Source organism: Labrus bergylta, chromosome 14, assembly GCF_963930695.1.
Source record: "Labrus bergylta chromosome 14, fLabBer1.1, whole genome shotgun sequence".
Classification (NCBI taxonomy): Eukaryota; Metazoa; Chordata; class Actinopteri; order Labriformes; family Labridae; genus Labrus; species Labrus bergylta.
The window spans coordinates 22,300,000-22,326,984 of NC_089208.1; the positions used below are offsets into that span (position 1 = coordinate 22,300,000).

A 26,985-nucleotide genomic window follows, 5' to 3' on the forward strand; every position below is an offset into this window, starting at 1 on the left:
ATTACAAAAGAAAAGCACACAGCAAGTAAAGTACTCTCAGGTTAAGACAGTACACAAATGTATTTAAAAGCCTAAAAAATATATATTTTTGAATGCGAAATAATGGAATTTCAAACGTGCAAATATAATGAGATTTATCACGATTAACTATTGAAATATAACGATTAATCAAAATTTTAAAAATGTTAAAATTTGACAGCCCTTTATAATAACTTGAAATAAATGAAAATGCAATTAAAAAAATTGGGGGAATCAATGGAAAACTGAAGTAATTCAGGGAGTCTCAACGCACTTTTTTACTTTCTGGAACCTCAGGTGTTGCGTTAGTGTTTTGGGCTGTCTCAGCACCTGCACCGTAAAACCCAGAATAGACACTCATCATTATTCATGCGCGGGACAGGTGGCTTTACGACAGCGGGAAGAGGGCGGGAATAAGTGAGGCACCGGGAGCTCTCATGCCGTCATGCAGCGGGCTCGGGAAGTTGTCCTTGAGGAATGTCTGACAGGAATGGAAAATACTGAGGTTCAGGACAGCAAAGTAAAATAACCAAAACTTGACTCTGACGCTTCATTTAAGTTAGTTTTTTGAACGGGTTTCCCTCCGTTGACTCGGTTAAACGGTTAAATCAATGACTTCTGCGGACAACCGACGAACCGGGGGAGCAGGACACAGACATGGAGCGGTAAGTTTGGTTTAAACACGGGAAAAGACTACGTCCACAAGTTTTTCACCCGGTGGTTTTAAGATAATTGTTAAGTTTTAGTGTAATGTGTTTAGAAATGTAAAGATAAAAGTGTTTGTTAGTCGTACCGGTTCTCACTTTTTATTGGTTGCTTCATATTCAAACGGGTTTATAACGTATAATTAACGGAAACCTTCGCCCATGTCAGCTAATTTACAATGTGCCGGTTTAAAGTAACATTTAATGTAGATTAGCAGTGACGTGTTGCCACCTTGCTTTAGAAAATATAAGCGTAATTTAAATTGTTGTGGGTAACTTTAGGTCGAAGAAACTGAACATGGACATAAGGACACACACACACACACACACACACACACACACACACACACACACACACACACACACACACACACACCTGTGTTTTAACCTGGTTAGACTAGGGCCTGACTGATATGACAATGTTGCCGATATCTAAAATGCTGTTATTAAACAATTCTGAAAATGATTTATACTTAAGATTTTTTGTTTTTAAGTTGAGCAAAATACTTTTTTAAGCCAGAATAACATCACTGCACTAAAACACGAATTTATACTCAGAAACTAAGAATTAGAAATGAAAAAACTTATATTTAATTAACATTGTTATATCGCAGATATCGGGGTTTTTTTTTAACCTACATTTTTTATTCAAAATGATAAACATAAATAAACATATTTTCTGTTTATGAGCGAGACAAGTAGCATGTCAGTGTGTTCGGTAATAGTTAAGACATTTCCCTTCATAAAATAGCCCTTTATACTTGAATACTGTAAACCTTGATTTGATATTCTACGTCATGACATTATGTTGCTGGTTAAAGTTAAATGGCAGGTAAGAAAAAAGAGTGACTGATATATTTTTGAATCCAGCCGTCACAGTGACAGGTGGGAGAATTTCCTCCCTGTCAGGGACTGTGGGTGGCTCTTTGTTTTTTGTTTTTGATTGTCCTGTATCTGTTATCTAACTGTAGTTTGAGTGCATAGTGTACTCCGGACATTATTTGTAAAGCATCCGGCATTAAATAAATGGAATTAAGACTATTTATAGGGTTTAAAACGTCCTTACAGAATAATGGGATGAAGGCGACCTGTCACTGGATTAATTGTCTGCACAATTCAGTACGTCACTCTGTTGACAGCAGTCAGGCAGGCTGCAGATCCAGGCCATGTGAGGCGGGATAAAGCAGATTTCTCTTTGTCAGTCTGAAGTAATCAAGACTGAATGAGTTACGGGCACATCTCGAACGTTTAACCAGGTGGTCCAAACAGTCTGCAGGAATACAGTTGTTACCCTTTGTCTGGTTTTACAACTTTAAAATGTTCTTACGCTGGTGAAAATAGATTGTGATGAACTGCATTATGTAATGTTTACAAAGTCTGACAGCTCTCTCTCTCTATGCCTCAAATTAAAAGCGTCATCGTTAATTGGTAACGATGGCAGACTTTTAGATCCTAGTAGATCAGCAAAGTTTGACGGATCAGGATGTTTGAATGTTTGATGCACAAAACTGGATCATATTCAAAGATGGGACAAATTGGATCTAACATCTGTATCAGGTCCAATACTGACATAATTTACATATCGGACTGACGGCGCCATTCCACATGGATCACTGATCAAGTGATCTTGTGTTGCTCCTTCCTGTTTGTTTGTGAAGCCATCATAACATTTAAATACGTTTCTTTGGAATCACTTTTATTTTTATGCATTATTATTTTTTATGCTCTTGTCAGGTTTACTACAGCTTTGTGTAGCCTTAGGCCTCGTTTCCACCTGGCGTTTATTCCAGAGTGCCAGTGTCTGCTTTTAGTTGTTTTCAATGAGGGGAGAGTGTTTTCAGCAGCAGACGGGCGCCATGAGAAAAAGCGCAGCACCCAGTGTCTCTTTTTTCTGAGCCCTCCTCCGTTTTTGTTTGGCCGCTCAGAGTGCTTTAAGTTGAAAATCTTTCGCTGTTGACGTCAGTGGCACTCTTTTCAAATGATAAGATATTCTCTGTAGTTTTGCCGCCTGTGGATCGTGTTTTGTACACTCATCATCGGGAAATAAACGGTCTAAAATATAAAATATGCATTAAAAAGTAACGGAGCAGTGTCGGTCATACAGCGGCTGTTGTTAACAGTCTGTTGTCATAGAGACAGGTCAGCGAGTAGCACTTCATGCAAGCACTTCCGAGCGTACAGCCATGGCTTTTCTGCCCGTAAAAAACACTAGGTGGAGACAAGGCCATAACAACAACAATATAACTGTTAATAATGATATAAAGAAATATCAGTACATGTTTCAAAATCGAATAAGAATGGGGGAAAAAAAGGAGATCGTGCATTTCCTGTTTGTTCTGTGTCTGGATCTTTACTGAGGGAGTTTCGTTTCTGTTTTAGTTATGCTCTAGGTTTTGGAAATACATAAAATCTAGGGATGCACCGATGCATCAGTTTAGCTTCGGTATCAGCCGTGTAGACAGACATCAGAAAATCAATCAAGTCATGAAACAAACATCAATATTGGAATAGACAATCGTCTTAATTGTAATTTAAAACATCGCTAGCCGCCCTGGTTTCCACAATCAGTGCGTCCCCAATAAAAACACACCGTCCTCTCCTGTCTTGCATATTTCCATATTTAATCTTGAAAATTTCATGTGTGTTTTATTTTTGTTTCCATCCACTTTCGGCTTATTATTTTGGTTTCCAAAAGACGTTAATTCATATTCGAAAAGCTCAGTATTTTGTATATCGTTGCCTCACGATTGGTCGTATTTCCACAGGTGAAAGGATTGGTCCAGTCTCATCAACCGTCCCTAAATGAATCACTGAATGGAGAAGTTCAGGCCTTCCTCACTGATGAAGACCAACTCCACACGTACGATGACCTCACCAAAGTCAACCCAGTGACTCCAACAACAGGTAACGAAACGCCCTTGAGTTATTTTATTTCTATTTCTTTGTTAATAATTACATTTGTTAACACAGATAAATCAATGACGAGACTTTTTGTTTATGCTCATAAACTTAATGTCACCTCTGCATAGGTCAGGGCTGGGCCACCTGTGTATAAAAAATAAATAAATCTGGATCTGCCCCTTTTTATTGAACTAACAGGCTTCCAAGCAGGTCATGTTTGGCCAAATATTTAGAGGAATCGTTTCAGCCCTGCTTGTGCAGACTTTGTCTTTATTTACCAACACACAGCCAGCCAGCGTGCCACTGTGTTTTCTCTCTGAGGTCACCTTGAGACTTTGCTGTGTCTTATTTAATCATGTTAAGAAAACATTGGAAGGGATGATTAAAAGAAATCTTAATCCATGGCGGATTGCTGTGTTACTAAACTGGTGCAGTATCAGTGAGAGCGAACAGTTTTCACTCAGGTGACTGTGCGTGAACCAAGTTTGTTGTTTACTCTGCTGGCAGACACACTAAACAACAATTATCGACCCTATTTCAATTAAAGTGTAATAATATGGTTGAGCTACTGATGAGTGTGAAGCATGATATCTTTGAGTGCTTTATCAACAGTCATCTCTTCTTTCCATTGTTTGTTGTGTGTTCTTTTGTTCCAAAAGAAATGCACCGTCACTGACATTATGTAATGTCAGAGTCGATCAGGGTTTGTAAATGATGTTCTTTAGTTTATATGTCAATAAGGTGTCAGATATATGCAGGAGGAGCACACAGCTCTATATATATATATATCCAGAGTTTCTCCTCCAGCCTCCTCGTATTTATTCTGCAGAAAGTCAGAGTGAGCTGATGTGAGAACGCAGCAGGATATAATCAGGAGAATTCACCTGGAGCGAGTGGGAGGGGGTGGTGACGTTTATTCCCTGTGATCGCTGCACGACCATAGACTGTCTGCACGCCACCTCTACCATCTCTGTGCTCTAATGAACCTGCTGCATTATGTTTCCTGTTCTCCAGTATGTTCTTCTCCACTCTTTAGTTCACATTGAGATTCTGTTTAACTACACGTAGCATCGATAGAAAGACACATATTCTCATTATAATGTTGTATAGAGGACTCTGTTGCTTCGTCTGCTACAGAGCCGAGTCGTTCTCTTTACGTCATGTCTTGCCTCAGGAGACCCCCTACCCCCCTACTGTCCAACAGGGATAGTCACCCACTGTGAGGTGCATCTGTGTGAACATCCAGATCAGGAGGATTTCAGAAGCAGTCCTGAAATTGTTTAGAATTTTCAGGAGTGCAAATGTGAAAAATGTTGTACTGATGAAAGCATATATTATTTAGATCAGTTCTTCTCAACTGGTTTGGCCTCAGGATGACCCACCAACAAGTCTTAATGAGCATCACAACCAGCCAATCAGATTTATCAATGAAAAGTTCTGCAGTTTGGACCTCAGAAAGTTCACAACATGCGGCAAAACATTTCTCCATGTTGGCACACAAACAAGGACCCACTAAAAACCGCTTAAAGACCCACTATTGGGTCTGCGGGAGAAGCCCATGCTGCAGTCTTCTTTTGTGTTCTCTTGTTTCTACCTGTAACATTTTGACCTGCCTGTTAATATCTGATTATATTTCCTGTGTTTCTCTCGTAGTGCTGCAATGTCTGCAGGCTCGGTACAGTGTGAAGGTGTTTTACACCCATGCTGGCTGCACCTTGGTGGCTCTTAACCCCTTCCAGCCGATCCCAGATCTGTACACTCTGGATGTGATGAAGGAGTATCACTGTGCTCCTCAGCCTCAGGTACTAACGTCGTCTCAGCTGCTTCTCACTGTAGTTTATAAAACCAGTATTTTTTTTCTACAGTTTTAATCACATCCATGGTAGGTATTAATGTTTGACTTATTCAGAGTTCTGCTTCCTGGACTCACAGGATTAATTAATGCACAAATGTAGATCTTTACTTTTTCTAGGTTTTCTAGGTTGCTTGCTTTTGACAAGAACAGCTGTGAGGTCAAACTCCTGAACCCGAAGACTCAAATAAGTCTGCATGTTTTTGTCAACAGGAATTCAAACCACATATCTTTATTGTGGCTGAGGAAGCCTACAGGAACGTGAAGGGCCAACTGGAGCCAGTGAATCAGTCCCTGGTGGTCAGCGGTGAGAGCGGTGCAGGAAAGGTAAAAAAAACCACCCCGATTTATATGCCAAGTTCCAAATGATTTATCTCCTATCACTTTACTGATCGATGAAGCACAGACGTATTTTATTGTTAAACCAGTTAATCTGCTGCTCCATATCCCCCCATAATCTCCTGTCCTGTAAAAACTAATGCTGGGTTTAACATGTTCAGGATCACTAGTGGTTTGATTTTTACTAAACAAAGCTGGTAGCAGATTCTGAAATGTGAGGAAGTTCTTCTTTTCTCTGACATGTTAATTTAAGAATGTATTCCTTGTTGATCAGACCAAACTTAAAGCTTTTTATTACAAATGTTCATTATTTTCCCCACTTCCTTATTCCTTATTTTTAGGTTTGTTAATGGCATAAAAAAAACCGACTGATAGGGAGGGAGTTTACATTAACGTGATTATCAGAATGGCAACAGGCCGCAGAGTCCAAAGTAAAGCATGTGTGTGAAGCAGTTTGATTGACAACTGATCTTTAGGAAAGTATAACTGCAGTGAGCAGCCCTCGCAACGTCAGTTTGGCTGAAACATTAAGGGCACACTCACACTATGCAATCCGTACCGTACCGTGCTGAAGCATGTTTTACCCCCATGTCCAGTTTGTTGGAGTGCTCCGTACACACTTCCTTGGCCACGGCACTATTGAAAGAGGAGTGTTTACGCACGGTACGATTGCTACTGCACAATCATGGGTAGGCAAGGTGGACATGATGTATCATCGATTGCTGCCTTGCATTATCAATAAATCCAGACGTGTAAGCGTGCTGTATTTGACCAAACTGACTCAAAATAAGACACAAAGTCAGTAAAGTTGCAGTCATGCTCTCTGTGTTGTTCTCCGTTGCGCTGACTCTGAGACAGCGCTCCTTGTAAACAAAAGAACGTGTCATTATGAGGTAAAGCCATGTGTGTGTGTGTCGTACTATGTCCTGATGACGTATTTACAAGAGGTGACCAAGCTCAGGCACAGTTGAGCTGGATCAGTGTTAGTGCAGGCCAGCGGGGGAGTGAGGAGAGGGGGGACAATCGTGTTTTAGCACAGTATGGGGCGACTGGACTTGGATTGAGTCCTCTGTGTGAGTGCTTCCTTAGTCGTTGATCCACAGAACATTTATCAGCAACAACTTCGGTAGTTGGTAAATCATCAACACTTCCTGATTCTTGCTTTTATTTTTTTATTTAATTAAGAGGACTTACTGCCTTTGAACTAAAATAATCTGAAGATGTCACGTTGTGCTCAAGGTTTTAAGACCAAACAAACCACAGACGATAAGGGTTAAGGAGAGCAATAGTTAATTCCACTTCTAAACATAAAAAAAGAGTCTGAGAATTGGTATAAATAATATTTAATGATGATATGTTTGTAGACATGGACATCTCGTTGCCTGATGAAATACTACGCCACAGTGGCGGCCTCTTCGGTGACGAAGAGTCAGGACACAGTGGAGAGGATAGAGAGGAGAGTACTGGACTCCAACCCCATCATGGAGGCTTTTGGTGAGACGACTGATCACTGGTGTCCTTTCAATGTCATCATAACCACAGAAGATCCTCTCGGTTAGCACTTTCCTTTCGGTTAACACTTTCCTCTCCTGTGTAGGCAACGCGTGTACGCTACGCAACAGCAACAGCAGCCGCTTTGGAAAGTACATCCAGCTGCAGCTAGACCGGTACGGACAGCCGAGCCTGCTGCTCTTTACTCAGCATTATTCAATACAGCATCCTCTCACTTTGTCATGATGACCTTCAGTTAAAGATGTAAGTCAGTTTAATCTCAAATGTTTTGTTTTCTTGCTCAGAGGTCAGCTGTTGGTGGGGGCGTCCGTGCAGACATATTTACTAGAGAAAACCAGAGTGTCCTGCCAACCAGCTAATGAGAGGAACTTCCACATCTTCTACCAGGTGAGGTTATGCCGAGTTAAGACGCCACGCCATTAGCACGATCCAGCAGGTTGTTGGGACCCGTCGGCCCCCGAGAATTGATGGTTTTATCCCGTGTTGAGTGTCATAGTGAACAGCAATCAAGGCCGCACCTGGGATGTCTCACGACCTCCTGACAGAAAATCTAGCATGTTTGATTTTCTTTCTGCCTTCTACGATGTGCTCCATATCGAATGTGACGTTGACCAATGAGAGCACAGCAGAGCACTCTGCACACGCAGAAGTAACAATCATAAACAAACTGGTGAAGCAAAAGAGGAATTATGAAGTTGGTGCTGCGAGATGGAACTATGACATGGAGTAAAAGTTTGTTGAGCTCTGTCAACAATAGTTTCTTTGTTGTCTAGCCCCGCCCCTCTTCCTTCCTACATAATCACGTCGGTTGTGATGATTGGTCGGGTACCATCGTGCTGTCTGTTATGTCTGTTGGTCAAGTCAGGGAACAAATTTAGGATTCTATGATCGCCTAAACTGAAGCTCGGCGTACTCTGTAGGATTGTTACGTGAATCGTTTATGATGCACGAACAGACCTCAAGATGTATGTGCCCTCACTGAACAACCTGATTGTCTCTCTGTCTCTCAATCATATACTCCCTGTCAGCTGGAGGTCTGCAGATAGTTCTGCCATAGTTTATTTCATGATAGAAGGGGATAGACAAATAAACAGGGCATGTCTGCTGTTGCCATGGCGATTTCAGATGCTGTCAGTTTGTGCAGAAAAAAATCAGGAGGGGAATATGCTCGTGGCTCTGCTCACACCGTGTGAATGTGTGCAGTCGTACGACCAAACATCAGACATGTCAGAAATTAATCCGACTGATCGAGAGGAGATCGGACGTCGTGCTCCACTGACACCAGGTGATTCAGCCTGACTTAAAGATAAGTTGTACGTCTCAAAAATCTGTTCTAAATCGGGCTAAAATCGTAGAGTGTACACTGAGTCTGACACTGAGCATCGTAACAGAGAAACAGATCGTGTGGTCAGACCTCAGCATTAACAGGACTGCACCAAACCTCCTGTGCTCATAGTGTTTTAGTTTAATATGAAACGTGTTCAAAATGTTATTTACATGTGTTTAATGTGTTTTTCAGATGATGAAAGGGGCCACAGCAGAGCAGAGAAGGGAGTGGAAGATGTCTCATGGACAACATTTTGTTTGGCTGCCAAATTCAGAAAGAACACGTGAAGGTTTGTCTTCATTTTTGTGTTTCTTCAGACATTTCCTTGTCTTTTTTTTCACTCTTGTTGTTCCCAGCCGTTATTCATGTCATGTCTTATTTATAGAGGATTGTTTTCATGAGACTGTGAAGGCGATGGTTCATCTGGGCATTAACGCAGAGCGTCAGAAACAAATATTCAGGGTAAGTTCTTCATCATAGGCAACACTCTACTTTAACTTTGTCTGTTTAGCTTTTATAACTAGCCATGTGTCTTTTTAATGAAGTGAGAAGACGATTTGTTTCTACGCCAGCTCAGGATTCCTTTAATAATCTAATAGTAGATAAATGCATCAATAAATATTAATCGTCAATATATGTTCTGATAATCCTTTAACTGCCAAGTGGAGAGTTCAAGTGAAGGATTAAAGGATTAAAGTGTTACCTAATCATCAACATACATGCAACGTGTCATCATCTCACCTCATCTGTAACCACATTCTTCATCTTCTCTTTATGTTGCTGAACAGATCTTAGCTGGGATTCTGCAGCTGGGGAATCTAAATTTCTCCTCTTCAATGGATGAATCACAACCCTGTGACCTGGAAGAACAGACCAAAGGTACAGGATACCATTCAATTCAAAATATTTGACATGCTTAAGCATCTTTAAGGAATCACGTCTCATGATTCAGTGCTTAAATCTCGATGATTCAGACGCTGAAGGCTGGAGAAACAGTCCTACGCTGCTCAGGGGAATTTTTCAAACTTTTCCTTGATAATATGTTTTAATTTTTTGCACCAGACTTCCTGCAGAGGGCTGCTGAGCTGCTGTGCGTCCCCGCAGAGGAGCTTCAGACATGTTTGATAGTGAGGATGTTAAAGGCCGGGAAACAGAGCGTGCTCAAGCCGTGTTCTCAGGCGGAGTGCAGCATGAGGAGAGACTGTCTGGCCAAGGTCATCTACGCACAGTAAGAGAAATAAATCAAAGATAGAACTACGCCAGGATTAGTCTACTCCTCAAGTTTTATCATCACAGGCCCTCTATCATTCAAATATGATGTATATCAAATATCAAATATCACTTCTTCCCTCCACAGTTTATTCGAATGGCTGGTGACATTAATAAACAACAGCATATGTGCAGACGAGTCCACATGGTGCAACTTCATAGGTAAAACCTTGTTGTCTTATAGAGCATTAAGTGTTCCTGTGTTTGTTTCCTTCACTCAGTTCTCTCCTCTCTTCTCTCTCCAGGAGTTCTAGATGTGTACGGCTTTGAGTGTTTCTACATCAACAACCTGGAGCAGCTGTGCATCAACTATGCAAATGAGAAGCTGCAGCAGCACTTTGTGGCCCATTATCTCCGAGCTCAGCAGGTAACCCCTGACTGATGCTTCTTCACTGCTTCTCAACTGGTCTGGCCTCAGGACCCACCACCACATCCTTAATTTTCTGATATTGTCCTCCTGAAATTATCTAAATATTTTCAGGAGATTACCACTGTGTCTCTGGTGGTTATCTGCTTCTTATGTTGATGTTGAGGTCTAGATTATTACAGAGTCTCTCATTCAGTCTTTGTGAATTCTCTGTGGATCAAAAAGAGAACAACTCATCTTACTTTTTGTAATTTGAAAAACTAATTTTATTTATCTTTATTTTTGCCTCTTCAGGAGGAATATGTGACAGAGGGGTTGCAGTGGTCTTTCGTCAAATACCAAGACAACCAGAGCTGTTTGGATCTTATCGAGGGAAGCCCCATCAGTGTGTTTTCTCTTCTTAACGAGGTATGATGCTCAGTTTCTTGCCTGGGTTCAAGTCCAGCCTGTGGCTCCTTTCCACATGTCATTCCCCACTCTCTCTCTCCGCCTGATTTCCCTATCCACTGTCCTATCCAATACAGACAAAACCCCCCTCCCAAAAATAAACATACATATCTGTCCTATAGGAGAGTCGTCTAAACCGAACCTCGGACGCTAAGACCTTGAGGTTTCGCCTGGAGAAGGAGCTTCACGTTAACTCCAACATCAGCTGGGACAAGTTCAGCAAGGACCCGCACTTCACTGTGGCTCATTACGCTGGAAAGGTCAACTACCAGATACAGGGCATGGTGGAGAAAAACAAGGTGTGTGAGTAAAGCTTTCAAAGTGTGTTCAGGAAGTTGACTACAGACCCATTTAGTTACCATCTACTGGATCTTGTGTTGTAGGACCCGGTGCCAGCAGAGCTCATCAAACTGCTGCAGAAGTCTGAGGACCCGCTGCTTCACCAGATCTTCTCTGACAAGGAAACTGAGAGTCCAAATTCTAAGGGACTCAGTAAAGTCACGGTGGTCTCCAAGTTCAAGGTGGGAGTCAGTCACTCATGTTTATATAATCTTTTTCTGCGGGGAGTTTTTAGTCATGACACTGGTGACGTTTATTTCTGATCGTAGAACTCTCTGGAGAGCCTGATGAAGATCCTCCACACCACAACGCCTCACTACACCCGCTGCATCAAACCCAACCCAGACTGCAAGCCGCTCACCTTCAAAAAGGAGGAGGTAGATGTTCTACACACACACATAGATAATAACTGTTTCATGTTTTAAACCAAAAGACTCACACTTTATCTTGACAAAAGAGAGAGATTTTTAATGGATTGATTTCCTGTCAGGTTATCATGCAGTTGGAGGCCTGTGGGATTGTGGAGACCATTACCATAAGTGCTGCTGGCTTTCCTATAAGGTACAACTCTTTTCCTGTGAACTCTTTAACGCCTCCCATGAAATGAAAAATACATTTTCTCAGTTTATTCCAGCGTTCTGGTGTTAAAGGGGCAAAATGTAACGGACACCTGGTGTTTAAAATGGGCACTGCAGTCCAAATTCGAAACATTGTAGAGAGCTGTATCCCCCCGACCCCTCCTCTCTAGAGTCGATGCTCACACAGGTTGCCATGTGGTGGACACTGAAGCTTCAGTGTTTATCCAGCTCTGCATCAGTCTGTAAACCTTTCTGTGTTCTAACCTCTCTCCATTTTTCAAAAGCATCTCCAATATTGATCCTAGTTTGAGCACGTTTCTGCTCGTGGAGCTTATTAGAAACATGCAGAGGCTTTTTAGGTCGGGTACAATCACTTCTATCTGAACCACTTCTCTTGCCCGCTTCCATCGCTGCAACACCTGTTGGTTTGACAATGATAATTGCTCTCATATCTGGCAAACCGGGGGGCGTCCAAAACGGCCGTGTGGGGGTGTCTTAAAACCGGCTACCTTCTCTGGTCCAAACAAATCCAGAGCATTCAGGACCAGAATCTAAGGGCGCAGTCTCAGTGGCCATCTGTACCGTGCCCAAGCACGCTTCAACGCTAAAGTCCAGTTCGTTTGACCAGTGTGACCGCTCCGTATCGTGCTCAGGCACGGTACACTTCCTTGGCTTTGGCACACTTTGGAGAGGTGTGCTTCAGCACGGTACACTTTATGCACGAGCACAAGCACACGGGTACACAGCGCTGACAGCCTTCATTATGGAGAAATCCAGAGTTTCATGGCTGTATCTGACTAAATGATACAATATAAGACACAAAGTATAGCTGTCATGTTCTCTGTGTTGTTCTCCGATGTGCAGGCATCCGCGCGTCTATTTTATTTTTTATTTATTTATTGCTGTGTCTGATTAAAATGGCTTAAAATAAGCTGCAAAGTAAAGTAGCTGTCATGCTCTCTGTGTTTTTCTCTGATGTGCAGATGCGGACTCGACTGCGCGTCTCTCTCTCTCTCTCTCTCTCTCTCTCTCTCTCTCTCGTCCGCCTGTTTGTAAACTGAGCACGCTTCATAATAACATAAAGCATGCATGTGTTGTATTACGACGTTATGTACAAGAGGTAATCGTGCTTAAGCACAGTTAGTCCTGGCCAGTATGACCACGGGCCATGCCGGCCAGCGTGGGAATGGCGCAGCAGAGGCGCAATTGTGCTTGAGTACGGCACGGTACAGATGACCAGTGTGACCGTGCCCTAAAGTTAGAAGGAGGACATACTGGCTGCTGCATTGTTGTCATAGAAGCCAGCACTTCAACGTAGCATGTTTCCTTAATGTCTGATCATATAGTTAAGTCACTTTATCTCACTACACAGCTCACTGACTGGACCTTTAAATGTTTATTTATCTGCCAAATATATCTTAATAAAACATTGTCAGAGTAGTTTGACATCAAAATAATATTTTCTCTTCCTGTAAAACTTTTTGAATGTCTGATGACCCAGCCTGTACGGCCAATTAAAAGCTTTGTCGAGGCTAACGATCAAATCAAATTCATCCCAATGTTTTGTCCCACCTTCTTTCGATTGGCTGTTTCTTGTTTCAGTAGGAAATCTGTCATGACACGGCAGTTAGTGACTCAATGTTCTGTGTCATGGGGACTTTAAGCTTCAAGCTTTGATTAGTCTCTCCTGGATTTTGATTCATCTTTCATTTCTGTCACCAGAATTCTTTACAAAAACTTCCTGCAACGTTACGGACTGATTGAAAAACGTTCAGATTTCAAGCCATGGAGCCGTCGTGTGGGTAAGTGGAGTTTGTTTTGGGAGGCATTAAAGGTCACATTTGTTTTATGTACTGTAAAGAAAAAGGTGATTGTGTGTCTTCTCTTTAGGTCTGCTGATTTATTCTCCCTTTTCCTTTCCTTTCCTCTCGTAGTAAACTCGACCCTCACTTCCCTCACAACCCTTATTTATGATAAAGTAGGTAAATGCACGCCACTCTGATTATCAGAGCACGCTGTGGTGCACAATGTTTTCTCCTCTCATTAGACTTCCATCTTGTGCTTGAAGTAATATTCATGTCATCTCATAATTTAGCTGCTTCTAGTTATGCAGCAGCGTGATACTCGTCAGTCACTTGGATTCCCATAAAAATGAGAACACACATTTCAGTTCTTCTCAGACTTCTTTACTTTGGTTGTGGACCAATCACCTGCTGACCTAATGCCACTCCTTTGACTTCATTGTATTTCGTCCTTGTTGGAAGAATTCAGAATTCTAACAAACCAAACAAAGATGGCGCATGTGCTAAAAGTTACACCTTCTAACCACCTGATGTAAACAGAGTCACTGTGAGCGTGTTAGCGTTTAGCTCAAAGCACTGCTGTTCCTAAAGCCTGTATCCACCAAGTGGTCCAGTTCTGTTCAGTTCAGTAAGGTATGCGTTTGTTGACTTTTCCACTGGCAAAAGTTGGGAATGGTACCAAAATAACAGATCCGTACCGTCCTACTTTTTGCTGCCTTTCTGTCGGGGTGACAAGCGTACCAATACAACCCTAAAGACTGGAGCTAGACAACCTGCAGTCCTTGGAGTGGTTTAAAGAATCTTAACTTTCTGTGTGACAAAGGATGTGACTGTTTAAATATCCTGTGGATATTGTCAAGGCTGTTTTTCCTCGCAGCCTTCTCTCAAATAAAGCTTGTCGTCTTGTGATGTGCAGAGAAGAAAAAACACAGAATGCTGGACGGCCTCCATGGTTGCCCTTTGTCTACCTTCTTCTTCTTTGAATGTAATGGCCCGCTACACTGTGTCACGCTGCTATGATGTCACATTATTAAGTAGGTGATGCGCCTATCGCCATCTGGTTCACACCACATCCAACCAGGTAAAGGTACAGTTGGCTGTGGCAACACAAGCGAGATCATGGTTTACCATACCAAACTGTACTGAACCAAAGCGGACTGCTCGGTGGTAACGGGGCTTAAGGATCGCTTCACAGAGATGCATGCATGATTGTAGACTTTAGTTGCACAAATTATTAAAGAAGCTGCTCACTGATCCTCCATGAAATATCATCAGGTGTGAGAAAACTTCATTCACTGTAATCATATCGTGTTTGTGTGTGAAAAATCTGCTTTTATTTTCTCTACACTTACCCCCTGGACACTTCTAACGACTATGTTTCAAACTGTATCCTCTGAAGTCCTGTGCTACCCTCACATGAATTATCACTCCAGTGTGTCACTCTAACTGTATCTCCTCTCCGTTTTAGACATGGAGGCCGACGACAGCGTCTTTATTCGCCAGGAAGTGGAGAAGCTCCTTCACAGCGTGTTGCAACACGACGATGTCGACCCCCTCCACAAGCGTGAAAATGAAAAACACAACTCATGGGTGCACTGCGGGAGGACTAAAGTCTTTCTCACCCAGCTGATGGTCAGTCATTCATCCATTTATGTATTTGTGATTAATCCTTCATAGCATGTTTATGTATCGGTTAGTGCACATTGGAGGGAATCTGTGCGAGAGTTTCTTTTTATTGGGGTTCATCGGGTGTTTCAGTAATTTTTCAGGTCTGTAAAGTGAATAACGGAGAATGACCCGGCTCACTCTTTTGTCTCGCAGCTTGATTTGTTGGAGGATCAGAGGAAGAAGATCCTGTCCCGTTGTGCCTTCTCCATTCAGTGCTGCTGGCTGCGGTACCTGCGTCGTAAAAGGCGTGCACGTCAACAATCTGCTATTCTCATCCAAGCAGGTAAACTCTTAATGCCCTGGCTAGGTACAGATGAATGGAAACAGCAGGGATCAATAACACATGAACTCTTCACAGCGTGTGTGTCCGTTTGTTGTGACCCGGCTGTCGGGCCAACAGGAAACAATGTTTGCAGGCGGCTCAGAGGCAGTGCAGGGTTCCTCACATGGAAGCTCATCATCTTATTAGGAGTTAATGACAGATTGCCTTTGTAGCTTCCTCCTGAATGAGGTGCACAGATTAAACTTGCAGTGTGAATAACATCGCTAAGAGTTGAAAGTTGAATGTGTTCAATGTCTCCTGCAGTGGTGCGGTCCTGGTTGGTCAGGGAGCAGGTCAAGAGGTGGAGCAGAGCAGCAGCGGTCATCCAGAAGGCCTGGAAGAAGAGGAGGGTGAGTCTAACTCAGAGGACATCTTGTTTAGTGTGGCTTCTTGCTCTTATCATCTGCTGTTTTTGGATCGAACAGTTCAGGCGACTTTGTGAAGAGGAACTATCCACCAGGGATTTTCAGTGTGCCCCGCATTTTGGATTTATTTATTATGGGATGTTCCTACAACCGTGCGTACTTGAGAATGTATAGGCTGTGCACGGGGTACCCTGTTGGCCATTTCAAATAATGTTCTGCTTTGACTGTTATTTCCTAACATTTACAGTCTGATGTTATGATAAAATAAATCTGAGGATGTGGAGATAGAAGAAGACCTCTATGTTAGCATGCTCGTTAGCTCTGCTTGAGGTTACATTAGCTTCTACTAGCAACCAGACCTGCCTCAATTGGCAGCAGTTGAGTTGCATCATGGGTAATGTAGACTCTGTTAAATCAGTGTCCACCGTTTAAAAAAAGTTGCACTTTTACAGGAGACTAAAGCCACATCTGTTCAGGGCTGGTGATGGAAAACTAGCCGCTCTCCTGACTCCTGTTACTTACTGATACTCACTTAGTAGTTATGGATATTTTAATGACATTTTCATTCTTGTGGCAGGCACAGTTGAAGTCCTTGGCTGACGCAGAGCTAGATAATGCAGAGGACCTCGTGGAGGAGGAGCAAGTTTTGAACCCTGTTGTCATGGAACCAGGTTCTGTGCAGCTCTCCAAAAGCACCAAGCCTGTCACAGTGCGAGGGTGGCCCCTGGGTCTGGCTCTGGCCTCGGCACCGTCCGTCACCGTGTCCCTGACAGCCAGAGGCTTCCAGAAGATCATGTATGTGATGGCCTGCCTCAACCTGAACTCCAGGCGAGGGGAGTACAAGGTGGAGACCAACCAGTACACACAGGAGCTGGCCTCCATACGGGCCCAGCCAAGGGTGAGGCACAGTCCACATTAATCCTACTACGTCTCCTCAAACATGTTTGTATCAATTGTGTCATGGATTTAATCCCTTTGTTCCTTTTTCTCCTCAGGGATCTATAAAGCTGCACTGTAAGAGATCTCCACTCCTTTATGCTGACAGGCAGCCAGACACCAAGAGTTTTGTGACGGGGTTTAACGAGATCCTGCTAGACAAAACCCTGTGAGCGGATCTTCCCTGCAGAACACTAAAGGCTGATTTCATGGACACCATGAGGGACACTCACCCCCAATTCACACATACTCCGTGCGCGCCGCGGTCTGTCAGCACCGCGCACTACGTTGTACTTAGCTGCTACTCTAGTCTATCATTGTGCTCACACAGGGCGCGCTGCGGTCCGTCTCCGGCACGTGTCATCGACGGCACTACGCTCTGCTCCATTTCAAATACGCAGCGAGTCTATTTTCGCCGGAGTACGCTGCAAGTTCGCGTCAAGCTGGACAGAATATGACAGCCCGGACAGGAAGTCAGACAAGAAAACGCACAGAGCATCCGGTCAATTTCAAAATAAAACACAATATACGGACTCGCGATCGTATTTTTCATCACTTTATCAACATTACGTCAAAACCAAAGGCACCAAATTAACAACAATGCATCCTCAGAAAGACAAAGCAACATGTTGTTTGCATGTTTTTCTCTTTATTCCCGCGGGATCTTGTAGTTCTCCTGTGATGTGTCATGGGTACGCTGACGTCCCAGAAACGGATGCAGTGTGAATGGGCGCGAGCCGTCCAACGGAGCAAAACCGTGGCGCTGACTGACTGCGGCGCGCACGGAGTATGTGTGAATTGGGGGTCAGGCTCTGAAGTGCTTTTACACTCGAGCAGCTGCTGTCGTCTTTTACCCAACACAGAGGGAACAAACCTGGAGTTTAAGCGAGGTCTATTTTTGTTAAGTGATCATTTACAACTCTAACTTTTTTTATCAAACCAGAAATGTTTTTGACTTTTGATATGCAATGGTGCAAAGCGTTGTACCTGTGTCTAATAATGCTTTAACCTAACAGATGGTCAGGTGAGATAATGCAGTTTTCTTCTACCAAAAACAACAACGTGGCCTACATGCCAAAGATACTCAGGAAAATCCTCTCTAATTAAAAATCAGTCTGTAGCCCGTCGAGAAACGCTGACCGGCTTCTTCTGAGATTAGGCAGATTAGAATTTGTCGATGTCTTGTTGGATATGTGCCATGTCAACCAATTCTAGACAACGATGAACCCGACAGAAGTTGTATTAATAATGGTGGTGCTGCAGGACAAGGAAAACAGAATAATTATTTAAAATACATCAGTCTGTGTCGGTGGAACTTAAAGGTGGAGTCAGTAGAAATGTTTGTAAACACAACATTCAGACTGTCCGCTCCTCCTGGGCTCATCGCCCCCCAGAAACTCCCCCTCACTGCAGGACGTAGTGTGTACGTTTACTGCTTGTACCTACACTGCAAGCTAACGCACACTAGCACAAGCTCACCTGCTGCGCTGTCATTGGCTGGAGGAAACACACCAGCTCCAACCAGAAATGTCCCGAGTCAACCAGAACAAAGCAGAACAGTAAAATCCAGTGAGAGGACAGAGTCTCTGCAGACACAGTCACCACCACACATATATGGAGGCCCAGAAGGGACGATGGAGCAGCTTCACTTTAGGAGAAGTCTGCTGACTCTAACTTTAAAAGACATGGCACAATCTTTGCTTTTGAGGTTTTCTCGTATCGATATTTGAAAGTTCTGATTACTGATCCAAGCCTTTAACGCCGTGCCTTAAAATCTACCCTGGATCACTAATAGACTGATAGAAACATGTATTTATTTCACGGTGAATATTTAGGTGGGATTTTATATACTGGTTATTTTCTGTGTAAAACATGTTGATGGTTCAGACGCACATTATAAGGTCACACCAGCATTTTTCTTTCTTTTTTTAGAGTGAGTGTTTTGTTCTGTGGAAAAAAAGTAATTAAGCAAATATTGCACATGTAATGCACAAATTGCACATTAACTCCTCACACAGAGACAGACGACGAGCCTTTCTCAAACCGGACCCTCGGCACTCATCAGTCAGTCACGGCGTGGACTCTGTTTGAAGTCACACTCACAGCTGAGCGAGGAAACCTTCAATAATGTGTATAAATTAAATAATCGTCTGCAGGAAAAGGAACTTTATGTAGCCTTAGATTCATGTGTGACGCATCACTTCCATTTCTTCTCAATCCATACAAGGCGACGTTGGTGAGGCAGACAATATTTGCGAGAAAAAATTAAGGTGATGCTGAAGTGCAAAATCCTGCAGTTCCTTGAGTGTCCATTAGAGGCTGGCTGCAGCAGCACAGGAAGCCACAATAAGGCGTGTAGCTGACCTGATTGACAGGTGGGCGTGGTAACGGTTTGTCAGGAGTCTTAAAACCCGCCTCAGCTCCAGCTCTCAGCCTGTCGTTAGGTTGACTGAAAGTTAGACTGAATCAGCATTTCCAGCATGGAGACCGCCATCGATGGGACTCCAGCGCCCGCTGCAGGAACAGACGGGTGACGTCACTCAGGCTTCATAAATATTTACAATCTATGTGACACACCAGCTAAAATGCCACAGAGGAAGTCCTGGAAAATGAACGGTAGAAAGGAGTGGGAACCTTGAGTGTAAGGAGCTAGTTTGAGAAAGGCCTGAAAACAAGCAGACACATCAGGGGCATGAAAGTTTTGTTTAAACTGCTGCTCATTGTTTCTTTGTAAAGTGTTTGACTAAACCACTGTGTGGTTGCCAAAGCATCAATGCAAGTACAAACCAAAGTCTGAGATTGTCATATGTGTGAGAACGAGTTCATCTTTATATAAAAAAAAAATCATAGTGTCTGAGACTGATTCTACATGAGACTAAATCACTTTAACCTTCACAGGGACCGCTCTGATGATTCATTATGTGCATCACATGTCACCATGATGAGTTCACAGTCTTGAATATCTACGTGTTTGTTTTTGTCTGCGGTACCGAGGGATCAAAGTAAATTATATTGATATTTAAAAGTGACTGTTTTATTCAAATAAATGTCTTTTTACTTCAGACATTTTGTCTTTATTTCAAACTTTGTTCACTTGTGATCAGCTAGTTCACAAGTGACTTTATTCAGGCATTGCTACCGGCTCTCTCGACATAATGGACGACTCCCTTATCAGACGCTTTTATCCAAAGAGACAAACATCAGAGAGTAAGAACAACAAAAGCGAGGATCTAGAGAGGAGAAAACAACGTCAGGAAGCGCAAACAAACAGCTTTGAGTCTGATCAGACACACAGGTGCTGACAGGAAGTGACCAGAGGCAGAGGACAACATCGACGGCTGTTCTTGAGTTCCCATCATCATCATCCTCATTAAGGTCGTAGGTGTTCATAAAGAGCTGGGTCTTTAGCTTTTTCTTAAGGTGCAGTGGGACTCTGCAGATCGAATGGAGTTTGGAAGTTAATTCCACCACCGGGGGGCGACAGAGGAGAAGAGTCTAGTCAGAGACTTAGGACCCTGTTGTGAAGGTTGGATCAGATGCCTTTCATTGTCAGAGCGTAGAGGGCAGGAGGGAGTGTAGACCTGGATGAGAGAGTTTAGGTAAGGAGGAGCAGAGTTTTAAATTTGATGTGAGCAGTGACTGGGAGTCAGAGGAGGGAGATGAACAGCAGAGTGATGTGCTGGTTTGGGGAGGTTGAAGATGAGTTGTGCTGCTGCGTTTTGGATTCTCTGCGTGGGTTATGTGGTTAATGAGGGATGAACCGATGTCAGAAGCAGATGTTTATTTGTTGTACCAAACCAATTTAATGCTGACATCTAGTTCACCTAACTTCTGATTCCGTGAAGGGCAGATGAAAACAGCTGTTGGACAAACTGATCCATATTCTTGGCTAAACTTTAGAGAAAATGTCAGCACTGTGGAAGTCTGACACTAAAAGAAGTCATGACAGCCTGGTGTCAGCAATCAGCTAAATTGTTGTTTTAAACATCGGTATCATACGATGAAGCAGTGGTTAGCGCTGTTGCCTCACAGCGAGGAGGTTCCTGGTTTGAATCCCCGTCTGACAGGATCCTCTGTGTTGAGTCTGCATGTTCTCCCCGTGCATGTGTGGGTTCTCCGGCTTCCTCCCACAGTCCAAAGACATGCTCGTTAGGTTAACTGGAGACTCTAAACTGCCTGTAGGTGTGAATGTGAGTGTGGCTGGTTGTCTGTCTCTACATGTCAGCCCTGTGATTGAAGACCACAGGTCCAGGGTGTAACCCCGCCTCTCGCCCAATGACAGCTCTAGGATTGGCTCCAGCCCCCACGACGCTGAACAGGAAAAGCGGTGAAGATAATGGACGGATGAATGGGCTAAATTGTTATTTTAAGCATCTGTATTGGTAACAGCCCTGACTCAGTGCATCTCTACGTATAACTTAAAACTATGACTCAGACATTTACATGGTTAAAAACATTAAGCATTTATTAAAATGCCGTAGCACAAGAAGGCAAAGGACAGGAAACTGTACAAAAAGTCACAAATGGCGTACTTGGAAACGTTCTCTTAAAGTATAAAGATGTGTAACTAAAGGTTCTATGAATCAGCAGCTTTACTGAAGGGTGAGCGCTCCGCTTTGTCGTCCACGATTCTCAAACACTGATCAGAGAATTCAACAAACAGCGGCTCCTGCATGGCGGCCTTCATGGCGTCTGATTTGTTGTCTGCAGCATCAACGGAGCGTAACAAGCGTCTCAGATGAGGGTTACAAAGAAGATCCCTGAGCTCCTTCGACTGACCTGCACCAGGAAATGTAGAAGAAGAGAACTGAATGTTACACACAAGCTTCATTAAGGCAACAACATGCAGGACGTCAGATTCGCTTCAGCGCCGATTGAAGGTCTCCGAGTTCAACTGCAGTGTCGTATAACACAGTGCTGCTTCAGCGCCATCTCCTGGACAACGTGCACATCTTAACAAACAGGGCAAACCACGAGAACTGACGAGGGTCACTTATATTGTTGATCAAATCTGACTCTGCTAGCGACTACAGCCTGTTGTTAGTTAACTGTTAGCATGTGGAGTATGTGTCTGTTACCATGACGACGATAGGCTGTGGCTTACGCTGCATTCATGTGGTGTCGGAGACATTGGAAAAACAAGTTTCCGGGTGGTAAAATACACATGAACGCCTGCTCAAATCGGAACAACAACTCTGAAACAGTTCGGAAAAATCAATCAGTACAGAGACGGGCTAACTGGCTGCTTTGTGGCTGAAGGCTGCTGAGTGAACTAGCGCCGTGAAGACGTACTCACTACTCACCAGATGACCTCGACCCCTGCTAAAGTTACATAGTGCTGAAAACAGGCGACTGTGGCACTCTGTGGACAAGAGAGAGACGCCATTCTCCCTGTTGAAGTCGTTTTAAAGCGATTGTTTAAAGGTGGAAAAGTTACAGACTGTTGCTCTAATAGAGGGGTTAGCTGCCAAATAATCTATGGAGTAGAAGAAGGAGGAGGTAACGTTGGATTCATACCGAGCAGCTGGAGTCTCTGCAGAGGAACTTTGTCAACGATGTCCCCTTCATGCAGAAGATCCTCGACGGTCCACTGCTCTGCAAAGACAGAAGAAGAAGAAAAAGAGCTTTCAACAACGGGGGATCCAAATGTTTACTGTGACTTCATCTAGTTCACGGACAGGTTCAGCTAACCCTAACCAACTTCCCACTGTCATCAAGTTCACCACATCACCAACTCTCTACCTCCGGTTACTGCAGACTGTGGAGAACATGACAATCTTATTTTGTTGGTTGATGAAGGTTAACATTTAAAAAAAAGGTCCAATCTGTAAGATGTGGTTACTGCAGACTGTGGAGAACATGACAATCTTATTTTGTTGGTTGATGAAGGTTAACATTTAAAAAAAAGGTCCAATCTGTAAGATGTGTAGTGAGTGAAATGATAAAGTGATCTTACTATATGATCAGACATTAAGGAAACATGCTATGTTGAAGTGCTGGCTTCTCTGACAACAATGAAGCAGCCAGTATGTCCTCCTTCTAACTTTAGATTCTGGTCCTGGATCAAACATACCGGTGTTTGAGGTCCTCTCAGCTTCATGATGAGGAGGTGCAGGCTGCTCTACAGGTGCACAGGTGTCTGTGAACAAGACGAGGAATATGAAGCAGCAGATTGTTTTATGATGAGAAGGGAAATATTTCCACAGCTCGTACAAAGATCACATAACTACATCAGTAAATCACTCATTTACCTGTATGCCTCTTGTAACAGCCAAGAGAACAACTGTATGAGAAAATGCACATTAAAAACAGTTATTATAATACATTCGTTGCGTACTTTAATTGTACATTTCATACAGGAGGCCATCCTTCACAATTCTGTTTAACTCGTTTTACTGAAGTAAAGTTTAACAAACATAGTACGACAGAGAATAGTATCTACAATGATTTTCTTCTGTTTTCCGGTCTGAAATTACAGATAACGACATTTTAGTGAATTTAAAACCCTGTGAAATGTACAGTCTATGATTTAAACATACCTTATTGAAACATTCAGACCGGAAGTTGAGCTCAAGATAGAAAACAAATGGTTACTTACTATCTGATGCGACAGGATGGACATTTGTATTTCGGGGTCTGTTCGCTGCAAACGCTGCAGATCTGCATCTCAGGGGTACAAAAAGAAACTAACAGGAAAAATCTGCTCCGTTTTGCTCACAGCTCACACGTGCTGGGACTAACAGGAAAACACGGGATGTCACTTCCGGTGGCGCGATCTTTACTTCAAAATAAAAGCAGGTACGATCAGTGGTTAAATGAATTCCGGTGTTACCTCCTTCACAGTGGCGGTTCTAGAGTCTGTTGGGGCCCCTAGGCAAAAGATTGATTTGGGGGCCCACCCACCAGCGTTCAGCAGGGCAATGATAGTGAATGCTGTCAGATGGGGCCCCGTTAGGGAGGTTAACTACTGTCATTGAAAAATGTGCACATTTTGGGTTGTTGCTTTGGTTCAAAGTTTGTCAGCCCTCTGGAGGACCCCTACTGGTCTGGGGCCCCAAGCAGTTGCCTGCCTTGCCTGTTGACAACCAGCGCCTCTGGACTCCTGCGAGGAGAATGGATTTCTCATCTAACACCTGATCCTGGCTGTACTCTGGGAAGTTTAATGCTGCTCTCCACAGGTTATAATCTGTAGTAGCCTATCTTATATTTTTACCAACGGGAGAGTTGAAGGAAGAGATATTATGACCGCTCAACCAACAGAAAAATGGTTGAAAACAACAGGAGGATGTCAGGAGTTCTCCTCCTCCTCTCTCTCTCTCTGAGCAAAATTCAAAAGCACCTTCATAACCAAACACACAGCCTTGTTGATTATGTTTCTTCCTGTGTTACGTTATTATATATGTATACTTGTGGACCAACTGTGCAAAGCTGTGACAATAAAGTATTGAATTGTATATTTTAATGAAGGGAAAGAACATTTATTTTATTTTATTTGAAAAGCAAATTATATTTTCTACTTCACAAACGTGATTGGTTTTAAAGTCATTTTTCATGACAGGCTGTTAATAAAAGTGCCTGTGCAACATTTTGAATGTGGATTTGAATAAGAGCTGCCTTTGTTTATGTTATTTCTTGGCATTAAAAATATCCCTAAAGATATCGTGTCTCTCCCTTCAGTTAAAACAATATCCAGACATGAAATTTTGTCCATATCGCCCTGGTTTCATATATCCTCTTTGAACACTTCATTATAATTATTTCAGATCTGTGGTGGGCTCAAGGGTCTCTGCACTCACATCTCTGTCTCAGAAAAGGAGAACTTAAAATAGCTCACACCACTTTAAAAAAGTCCTAATCATAATATCTGTCAGGCCGTGTAATTGACCAGTTTTTTAAGGGCACTGCTGCTCAGCCTCGGCATGTGAATGTGGAGCCACTTCCCCCCCGGGGTTAAAGAATGTACACAACAGGCGGCGTGCAGAGAGGAGAGAGACGCTCATCGGCTGATCACTAAAGCAGTGACATCCCTCTAATGCAGCTGTTACAACAGAACCAGATGTTTTCTATAATCAGTCATATAAATAACCCAGAGTGGTTTAGTCAACATCATTTTTTATTAATCTGAAATAAAACACAATATATTGCACCGACAGACATAACGTTATTCATCGATATGTTTCTCACGCTCACACTACTGACCTACAAAGCTCAACACTAACTATCTCTGCACACAGCTGTAATTTCAGAGTCGATGTTACAGGGTGGAGGAATGAAGAGCCGTCTCGTGACAGGTGAATCGACGTGATCCCCATGGGGTCACAGCACCCGATTCACTGGGTCAGGGAAGGTGGGGGGGGGGAACCCGTGGCCGCGGTCAGCGTCAATAAAAACAAACCTTTGTCCAGATCTGTGGAGACATCGGAGGAAAATGTTAATGCATCAGTTTAAACGCACAGTCTGTAAATCCCACCACCACCCCCAGGGGGCTCTCAATCAATACAATAACAGAAAGATGACGTCAGGCTGGCAGGGAATCAGGGAGTTCTCTCAGCTACCCCCCCAAAAGATAAATAGAGGGGTTTATAGACATGATCAAATACAGGATCAGAGTGGATTTAGAACAAGAAACTTCACACACATGTTTTGAGAAGTTCTGACACTTATTTACACTGGTTGAAGAGGAGGAGGATATGTCACCTTTAATATTTTGTCTTGACTGAAGGCAGCTGCTGTGACTGTGTAATTACCTGCAAATGATTAATAAAGTCTCTCTCTCTCTCTCTCTGTCAAACGTGCTAGTTTTACATATCCCTCTGTAACTGGGTGACCTCATAGGTTTAGTAAAACACACTAAATATGTCATGCATAGATTACAGAGATCCTAACAACAGCAGCATTGTTCTGTTCACCTCACGCACGCACGCACGCGCGCGCGCGCGCACACACACACACACACACACACACACACACACACACACACACACACCTCTGTGTGTTTGCTGCAGGGATCGACTTATGCAAACATCAAGCAGGAGGTTTATTTTTCCACCCAGAGGCGGTTTGTTGGACACACAAAGGAATGAGGCTGATAAAGCCCCCCCACTCAGACCTTCAAAGCATACCTTTACCTGTACACACCGAGAGCAAATCCATCAAGACGACAAGCTCTTGGTTCTCCTGCGTTTCATTTGGCTGTTGTGAAGTTTTTCTGCTATCTTCCTCTCGTGTCCGGAGGGGCAATGACGGTTTGTGTTGAGCTCGATCTCTCTCTTGCTTCTGCCTTTCCCGCAGGCGTGACACGAGTACTCACGCAGGTTGTAATAGTCGTACTGATCGTAATGAGCCTCCTCAAAGGACACGAATCTTTCCATGTCTGTCGCCATTGTTTGGACGCGGACTGCTGCAGACACTTTCCTACCAGAGGAGTCGAGGAGCGAAGTAAACAGATGACGTCACCCCGTGTTTATATACACGGAGTCACGTGACGCGGCCGGGTCGTTCTGATTGATGGAGATATGCAGATGTTGTGCTTTTTCATACATAAATGGAACCTGTTACTGGGAATCATTTCTATCTATGGCTGATTTTATCTTTGTGTGATTATCGTCTTTGCGTGCTCACACCTCCAGTCAGAATCATTTGATTTTCTTGTTTGATAAATGTGTTGTCAGTCTAAATGACAAAACTGTGTTCATATTTAATAAATTACGGTAATGACACAATATCAAGGGAGGTATGGTTGGATTTCGCTGCACATCGTTGGTTACTCTTGATTACTCGTGTCAGGCTGAAAATTGGTCTGGTAGGCAAGGTCTCCCCCTGCAGCCCCCCCTCACTCTGACATCTCTCCATCAGTGCATGTCCACAGGATCCTGTGTGTGCTTGCGTGTGTGTTTCAGTCTCTGTGTGTGTAGCATGTCCAACATCAGACTGTAAAATTGATTTCCCCTCGTGGGATTCATAAGGTAGATCTTCTTCTATATTACATAACATGTGTCTGACCCTCTGTCCCCCACACAGCAGCAGTTTGGCTGAGATGGGCTGTCTTACAAAGAAATATACTATAATTGATTTGTAATTACATTTATTTATCGATATATTCATTTTGGACACGGTACAGTTTGAATAGCAGCTGGATACCTCCACACTTTCACTTTTATCCCTTTTATCTGGATGCGGGAACATCTCTGCGGGGGCTTTCATGTTTTATGTTTTATGTATAATGAACCTAATGATGGT

General features: G+C 43.2%; 2 protein-coding genes across 2 annotated transcripts; one reads left to right on the forward strand and one right to left on the reverse strand.

Moving 5' to 3' along the window:
- The first annotated feature begins 450 nt into the window (after nt 1–450).
- On the forward strand, nt 451–19,808 carry LOC109996036 (unconventional myosin-XIX). Its single transcript, XM_020649978.3, has 24 exons — nt 451–683; nt 3,488–3,626; nt 5,277–5,425; nt 5,689–5,802; nt 7,179–7,308; nt 7,412–7,481; nt 7,611–7,713; nt 8,846–8,942; nt 9,039–9,115; nt 9,442–9,532; nt 9,716–9,881; nt 10,011–10,084; nt 10,168–10,289; nt 10,584–10,697; nt 10,859–11,035; nt 11,120–11,257; nt 11,345–11,452; nt 11,566–11,636; nt 13,376–13,455; nt 14,924–15,087; nt 15,277–15,406; nt 15,710–15,795; nt 16,388–16,708; nt 16,806–19,808. The coding sequence occupies exons 1-24, from the start codon at nt 630–632 to the stop codon at nt 16,917–16,919; spliced, it is 2,889 nt and encodes a 962-aa protein (XP_020505634.2). The 5' UTR covers nt 451–629; the 3' UTR covers nt 16,920–19,808.
- A 1,382-nt stretch (nt 19,809–21,190) lies between these two features.
- Nucleotides 21,191–24,112, reverse strand: znhit3 (zinc finger, HIT-type containing 3). The gene is made up of 5 exons (XM_020649938.3): nt 23,345–24,112; nt 22,998–23,029; nt 22,820–22,885; nt 22,264–22,341; nt 21,191–21,525 (listed from the first exon to the last, which is right to left on the reverse strand). The coding sequence occupies exons 1-5, from the start codon at nt 23,410–23,412 to the stop codon at nt 21,323–21,325; spliced, it is 447 nt and encodes a 148-aa protein (XP_020505594.1). The 5' UTR covers nt 23,413–24,112; the 3' UTR covers nt 21,191–21,322.
- Between the last annotated feature and the right edge of the window lie 2,873 nt (nt 24,113–26,985).

What these genes read in the sequence shown, in the direction of transcription:
- znhit3 (XM_020649938.3), bottom strand. Translation starts at nt 23,412, where the DNA reads ATGCAGATCTGCAGCGTTTGCAGCGAACAGACCCCGAAATACAAATGT. An exon ending in CCATCCTGTCGCATCAGATA is followed by an intron (nt 23,030 to 23,344) that starts GTAAGTAACCAT and finishes TTTCTCATACAG; the next exon opens with TTGTTCTCTTGGCTGTTACA. An exon ending in CTGTTACAAGAGGCATACAG is followed by an intron (nt 22,886 to 22,997) that starts GTAAATGAGTGA and finishes TCTTGTTCACAG; the next exon opens with ACACCTGTGCACCTGTAGAG.
- LOC109996036 (XM_020649978.3), top strand. Translation starts at nt 630, where the DNA reads ATGACTTCTGCGGACAACCGACGAACCGGGGGAGCAGGACACAGACAT. An exon ending in CCCCATCATGGAGGCTTTTG is followed by an intron (nt 7,309 to 7,411) that starts GTGAGACGACTG and finishes TCTCCTGTGTAG; the next exon opens with GCAACGCGTGTACGCTACGC. An exon ending in AGGCCTGGAAGAAGAGGAGG is followed by an intron (nt 15,796 to 16,387) that starts GTGAGTCTAACT and finishes TTCTTGTGGCAG; the next exon opens with GCACAGTTGAAGTCCTTGGC.